This window comes from Eucalyptus grandis, chromosome 11 (assembly GCF_016545825.1).
Source record: "Eucalyptus grandis isolate ANBG69807.140 chromosome 11, ASM1654582v1, whole genome shotgun sequence".
NCBI lineage: Eukaryota > Viridiplantae > Streptophyta > Magnoliopsida > Myrtales > Myrtaceae > Eucalyptus > Eucalyptus grandis.
In genome coordinates, this window is record NC_052622.1 from 44,790,661 (window position 1) to 44,797,371 (window position 6,711).

The 6,711-nt window shown below is 44.2% G+C and overlaps 2 protein-coding genes across 2 annotated transcripts; both read left to right on the forward strand.

Moving 5' to 3' along the window:
• Positions 1 to 1,157, forward strand: LOC104426650 (non-specific lipid transfer protein GPI-anchored 19). Its single transcript, XM_010039779.3, has 3 exons — positions 1 to 517; positions 639 to 737; positions 865 to 1,157. Exons 1-3 carry the CDS (start codon positions 190 to 192, stop codon positions 978 to 980), a joined length of 543 nt encoding a protein of 180 aa, XP_010038081.2. The 5' UTR covers positions 1 to 189; the 3' UTR covers positions 981 to 1,157.
• A 1,879-nt stretch (positions 1,158 to 3,036) lies between these two features.
• LOC104426652 (non-specific lipid transfer protein GPI-anchored 19-like) lies at positions 3,037 to 4,249 on the forward strand. Its single transcript, XM_010039780.3, has 3 exons — positions 3,037 to 3,425; positions 3,605 to 3,652; positions 3,961 to 4,249. The coding sequence occupies exons 1-3, from the start codon at positions 3,095 to 3,097 to the stop codon at positions 4,068 to 4,070; spliced, it is 489 nt and encodes a 162-aa protein (XP_010038082.2). The 5' UTR covers positions 3,037 to 3,094; the 3' UTR covers positions 4,071 to 4,249.
• The last annotated feature ends 2,462 nt before the right edge of the window (positions 4,250 to 6,711 follow it).

The following is a 6,711-nucleotide window of genomic DNA, read 5'->3' on the forward strand; positions in this document are numbered from 1 at the left end:
TGTTTAGGAAGTTTGGCCACCCAGAGGCAACCAATTCTACTTGCCTGTACTGATTCCTTTCCTGTATAAATCCCTCCAGACATCTTGTCCTTCCCCAAAAGCAATCGAGATCAAGTCCAGTAGAAACAAAAACGTTCTGTGGGCATTGTTTAGTTCACTTTTGCCGAATCAAATTGCTTCATAATCGATATGGCTTCGAAGAGAATGCAGATGGGTCTCCTGGCAGCTGTTTTTGCGGCGTTGCTTGCTCATCCGTGCTCAGCACAGTCCACATCTGGTTGCACCACAACGCTGATAACATTGACCCCATGCTTGAGCTATGTCTCCGGGAATTCCTCTGCACCATCTTCCACTTGTTGCTCAACCCTCAACTCGGTCGTCCAGTCGCAGCCCCAGTGCCTCTGCTTGCTGCTCAATGGCGGCGTTTCGTCGCTTGGGTACAACATCAATCAGACCCTCGCTCTGGCTCTCCCCGGGGCTTGCAGCGTGAAGACCCCATCGGCCAGCCTCTGCAATGGTACGGTCTAAATCAGTCATTGTGCATGTGAATTGTGATTCGTTGTTTATTCTAATATGCGACACTTATGTAAGAATACCAATTGATGATTTGCTCGCTAAAAATGACCTTAAAATTTCAGCACCCTCTCCATCAATTTCTCCTACAAGTCCTCCTGCAGATTCATCAGACAACACGCCACTTACTCCGGCAGCATCCTCAACCCCAAACATTCCCTCAGGTATGAATAAAATTGTGCTCTTAACGAAATAGCTTTACTTTACGAGCTCCGTTACCGATTCTTTTTGTCCTTTCCATTTTTTAATAAAATGGTAGTAACTCGTTGGTGGGGTTCGATGCTATAACAGGATCAAAGGCTACGCCTGCTGCAACCAGTGCGAGCAGGAGCATCAAAGCGTCCTTCGGATCTCTAGCGTTTGCGCTCTTGCTGGCTTCATTTGGATCGAGTCTTCTCAAGTCTTAAGCGAGAGGGGAAGGGACTTGGCATGTGCTCACTCTGTGTCATTTGCACTTGCGTACTCTGTTTGTGGATGCTTCTGATATCCATTCATTGTTTGCTATATTGGATATAGTGCTATGCATTGGTTCTATTTGTACCATTTCCATTTGCATCTGAATATTTAGTACGGCTTTGTGCTTCCTCTGGTATGCCTAGAACTCTAAAAACATGTCTGTCGAAGTCAGCAGATGATCCATCCCTGATCAAGTAGTCGATCTTATTAGGAACCTTTATGATAAATCATTACATAAGCGACCTACATCGAATGAGAGATTTTCAGTAATAAGTGCTTCATAGAAGTAGGCAATATGGAAATGGATTACGATACGAACAAGGAAAGGATGACAACGATGTGTTCTATGAAAGAGGACAAAAAATAAGTATCACGAAGCCATTTGAAGGGTACGAATCTTCGTTATTTCTCGCGACAAATGTGTAGGAACCTTAAAATGTCAGAAATATGGATGCTACCCAATTAAATGGTCGCAGAGCATAACGTCTGTGCCTAAGGTATCGGAGGAAAACTATCTTGAATATGTACTCCTAAGTAGGAACCGAAGTCTAACATCCCACATTATCGGTGGTTAATCATGTGAAAAGATTGATAGAGGGGTATCTATATATAATGGTGCTGTGTTGTCGCTCTGCTACATTCTTCCAGGCGCTTGCAATGTGAAGACACCACCGGTTAGGTGATGCGAATTGCGACGGTGAAGGCCAAACAGAAGCATCGAACTAGATAAATTACCTCGACCATCTCGAAACCCTGATAAAGTTTTTGTTGGAAATTTCCTATAATATGAGCTTACATTAATTAATTGATTTTCTATTTTTAAATAATTAGGTTAATGGATATTCCAATATATATTAAGTGATCTTATTGAATTGGGTTTTGACATCTATTAATAAACGGGCTTAGTTGAACAGCAAAGTGTAGGCAATTATATTTAATTGAAGCCCGTAATGGAAGTAGCTCAATTGATACACTATTGATTAAGGTTTGCTAGGCCCCTCTTTAACTTATAAAATGATAGGTTATACCTTAATCTCATTAAAAATTGCTATATTGAAATATATTATAAAAATGAAGATTTGGCATTCCAAAAGGTCGCTAATTATAATTAGACTGATCTATTTTTCTTCGAGTGAAGTTGATTAATTAGTTGTTTATGTAGATAATTTCTACACTTTTTGGGTCCATTCACTTACATTTGAAGAACCATGCGTATTGTCAATACTATGCAGCCTGCAGATTATTTGTGTTTCGGCTCGTAACCTTTTTCTTGGCGCCATAATTTTGCTCGCCCTCTTGATATTAAGCCAACCAAATGGAGTTTTGGAGTTCAGAAGTTTGTTGGCGGCCTATGAATCACTGCTAAATGGACCTGTAATTTCAGCACCTAAAGCATGAATTGTCTCCAACAAGTCCTGCAGATTCTTCAGATAGCTGGTCGATTCTTCCATCCAGAGCATCCACCTAGAGCTGACCCGGTATTAAACTTCAAGAAGACCCATTGGCAACGAAACAAAGGGAGCCAAATTGCATAGATAACGTCAAGATATAAAGATGTGCACAGATGAAATCATCATCAAACTGCTTAAATAAGTACATACAGATGTCGATATCTGAACACTCCTTGCCGACCATACATATATGAATTGAGACAGTAACCAGTTCATAAAGGTTATATCTGGATTCTATTAGCAGCTTCTCGACTGCAACATAAACAATGCCAAGCAAGACGAGAAGCAAACGTAAGAAATCTGACTTTGTCGTTGGAAGACGAATGAAAAAATCTGCAGGGTCCACCATGTACAGCCTGCTTACAAGGGCATCGAAGAAGTAGGTGACCCGCTACAATGCCAACTGGCTTCACATCGTTCGCAACTTTCCATTTGACAATTAGAGTAAACCAGCGAGAAAAATAACTCAGGTAACCATTGCACCAATTTTGTCTGAAATCTCGCTTTTCAAATAGAGAAGTTCAATCTTTTTTCCCTTTATATACATGACACACAAAGTCTTCTGACCACCCCAGCTCAATTTCACCTGACGATAATCCTAGTCCGCAGCTACAATGATGGCCCCACGTTCTGCGATGCTTGTCATGGCCCTCGTTGCCGTGGCGGCGGCACTACTCTGGGCCGGAGCAGAGGCCCAGACGAGCTGCAGCAGCGCGTTGATTAGCCTGTCGCCGTGCCTTAGTTTCATCACGGGCAACTCCTCGGTGCCATCGCCGACCTGCTGCACTCAGCTCGCGAGCGTCGTCAATTCGAATCCGCTGTGCCTCTGCGATGTCCTGAATGGGACCCTCTCGACTGCGCTGGGCGTGAACATCAATCAGACTCAGGCGCTGAAGCTGCCTCCCGCCTGCAACGTCCAGACGCCGCCCACCAGCAGCTGCAATGGTAAGAACTAACGACCAACATACGTACACAAACTACATCGTAGGCTCGGAGTTTCCTTATCTAATGTGGGCTTTACTCGTTAGAAAGAAGAACATATACACCTGCTTTTGCAATCAATTATTGCATATAAGTTATGTCAGATTACATTCTCTAAGATTGTGCATTCCATTGATGAGCAGCTTTATCTCCGGCGAGGTCTCCGGTGGGATCGCCACCTTCCACACTTGGTACGTGTGCTTCTCTCTCTCTCTCTCTCTCTCTCTAGGATGATCAATATCTTTTATAGAAGATGCAGAGGTTGAAAAAGGGGAGTTTCATCGTTAGGATTTGTATCGTGGTCATATCCTTGTCGAAGACCATATTGATTTGTGAAGGAGGCATCATGTGACCTACTGATGCAGTGTGTCATGCGCCGTGTTGGACACGCTAAACATCATTTATTTGCGCCACGGGACGGCTTAATTTCCCTCGTTCTCCTTGAGAGAAGTGATGATTTTCTGATTACTTATCTCATGTTTGTGAATTTTATGATCAGGTGGGAGCTCATCAGATGGAGGGAGCATCGATGTGAAATGGTCTTTAGTCCTCTTCTTCACGCTCTTCATGGCATCGCATGAGGCCGTCATGCTCATGCAGAACACCTAGACGCAAGACAGCTCCTTCTTGTCATCTGTTTCTTCTTCATCAATGCCCTGTACACATCTACATTCCGTTGTTGTCCTTGCATGCTGAATAAAAGATGTTCCGGTGCTCCTAAGTAGATAAGATGTATCAGTTAAAATATATTCAAATTACTATCATGATTCAGTAATTACCAAGATATATCAGGACATGTTTCCTATCACCTATGTGACATCAAACATCTTTTAAGAGACTCAAGCTACTTGGCATGAAATACGTCCACGACCTAAAGTTATGGCGGTCCAAATAAGCAACATTTTCGTTTCTATATAACCGGAGGACCAACTTAAACAAAAAACTATCAGGGAACATTTGAAATTAGTGTAGCTGAGTTCTCGCTTAAATTTTCGATACGGCTTTGACAATATCTGGGTAGATTGGTCGCCGTACGCTTTGTTTCCTTAGTGGACAGAGTTTACAACACAATTTGTATGTCTAGTACGTTCCAACAACGATTAGGTGTGAATTAGGTGTGAATGAATGGCTTGAAATTGTAGCAAGTTTGGATCATAATGGCTGCGTTCGCGTGATTTCATGCCTAAATCGGCAATCAGAAACAATAATTTTAAGATATTTACTAACCCAAAACAAAGCAGATTTAGGAGACTCGTGATCAAGGGATCCTCGTCTCAACACTGTCAATTGCACCGGAACCCCTAGACCAATTAACTACGAGTGACATTATTCTCGTGAGGCTAATGCTATTCTTTTGTCAATAATTTCTTGACATGACCTTTTAACTTGCTGGCAAATGGCAGCACAAAGTTCAAAAGTCAACAGATTTAGCGACGCAATGTGGGTTTTTCATCTCTAACTCTCAAGAGATGTGAATTCTTGAAGTGGGCTTGTATCTTGTCAGTAGTCTGGGGGATTAGAAATGGAGTTATTTTCATTGCAAATCCTTTATTTTATATACGGATGGCTAATTTATTATCAGACAGATGACGCCTGATGTATGAAAGCCAGCTGATTCTATCATTTGATTGCACAAAAAAAAAAAAAAGGCGAGTTTAATTCATGAGACGAGCAAGAGCTGCGCAAGTCCAGTTCAAGAGAATTGAGTTTCAAGAATCTTCGATTCCTACGCTTTTCCAAGGCATAAGGAGTGCAAGGAGTGCGATCAATACAAACATTACAATGAACTTGAAAACGATAGAACTACACGAAATGATGATCACCGTTGTTGAGTTTGGACTGCTAGTACGTCAAATGCGAAGAATCGTAGCTCACCAAGGAACTTTGAAAATAACTGCAGAACGGGCCCGCAGGTACAAGGAATGCAATTTGTAAAATGCACCGCAATAAACTTCACAAAGACTGGTACTGCTCGAAATAACAATCTCGTCGTCTTAGAGTATAGAATTTCTAGGAAGCCAGATGTGATAAATCGTGGCACGAGATGTAACTTTGGAAATACTTGCAGAAAAAGCCTTGCCCTCCAGTTCCTTGAAGCCCACTGCGGGTCGAATTCCAGTTTTGCAGTGCCCTGAAAACTCATTTTCAAAGGACGTGAAAAAAACCCTAAAGTTCACTAACATGCAACTGTTGTTCTAGTAAGAACCGATTAATATTTAACATTTCAGATGGGGCCAAAAATGGATGTGACCGAGACCCCAGCCGCGGTGGCATTGTTGCCGGAGAAGGCAAAGGAGAAGTATGCCAATGTGATCGAAGATGTCAGTATAGGAGGTGCTGCTCGTAGCTGACATTCAGCCGATTGTCGTCACTCAAATAAAAGTTGATAACCTAAGACTGGTGGGAAATTCAATGGAAGAAAATATAATTTTTTTTTCTCAAATTAAGATTTTTAATTTAAGATTTTTCATTTGATACAAGAGTTGGTAACTCTAAAACGTTGATAAGGGCGCGTTTGGTTGTGTTTTGTTTAAAAATTGTTCCGGGGAACGAGTAAATAGGAAAAAGTGTTTCATTCCGGGGAATAATTTTTGAACAAAACAACGCGTTTGGTAAACTTGTTCGGGAATAAAAAATAAACAGAAACATGTTTGGTAAATTTGGATAATTTTTTATTTCTTTTATTTTTTTCTATTTTTTTCTTATTTTTCCTTTTTTCTTTTTTTTTTTTCATTTTTTTTTTCTTCTTTTGGCGGCGAGGGTCGGCCTCGCCTTGATCCGGCGAGGCCGAGCTCGCCCGGCGGGCGGCGCGGCCTCGCCGGGCCACCACCAGCGACGCCGACTCGCCTAGATCCGGCGAGGCCGAGGCTCGCCGGCGGCGGGCGAGCTCGGCCTCGCCGGGATCGGGCGAGATCGAGCTCGCCCAGGCCGGCGCGAGGTCGGCCTCGCCTTGATCCGGCGAGGCCGAGCTCGCCTAGCGGCGGGCGAGGCGCGGCCTCGCCGGGCCACCGCCGGGCGAGGCCGAGGCTCGCAGAGTGGCGGGGCGAGGGTCGGCCTCGCCATGGCTGGCGAGCTCGAGCTCGCCCGGATCCCGCGAGGCCGACCTCGCCCGGCGGCCGGCGAGCCTCGGCCTCGCCGAGCCACCGCTAGGTCGGCGTCGCTGGCGGTGGCTCGGCGAGGCCGAGGCTCGCCGGCCGGCGGGCGAGGTCGGCCTCGCGGATCCGGGCGAGCTCGAGCTCGCCCAGCCATG

What these genes read in the sequence shown, in the direction of transcription:
- LOC104426650 (XM_010039779.3), top strand. Translation starts at nt 190, where the DNA reads ATGGCTTCGAAGAGAATGCAGATGGGTCTCCTGGCAGCTGTTTTTGCG. An exon ending in ATCGGCCAGCCTCTGCAATG is followed by an intron (nt 518 to 638) that starts GTACGGTCTAAA and finishes TTAAAATTTCAG; the next exon opens with CACCCTCTCCATCAATTTCT. An exon ending in AACCCCAAACATTCCCTCAG is followed by an intron (nt 738 to 864) that starts GTATGAATAAAA and finishes ATGCTATAACAG; the next exon opens with GATCAAAGGCTACGCCTGCT.
- LOC104426652 (XM_010039780.3), top strand. Translation starts at nt 3,095, where the DNA reads ATGATGGCCCCACGTTCTGCGATGCTTGTCATGGCCCTCGTTGCCGTG. An exon ending in GCCCACCAGCAGCTGCAATG is followed by an intron (nt 3,426 to 3,604) that starts GTAAGAACTAAC and finishes ATTGATGAGCAG; the next exon opens with CTTTATCTCCGGCGAGGTCT. An exon ending in ATCGCCACCTTCCACACTTG is followed by an intron (nt 3,653 to 3,960) that starts GTACGTGTGCTT and finishes TTTTATGATCAG; the next exon opens with GTGGGAGCTCATCAGATGGA.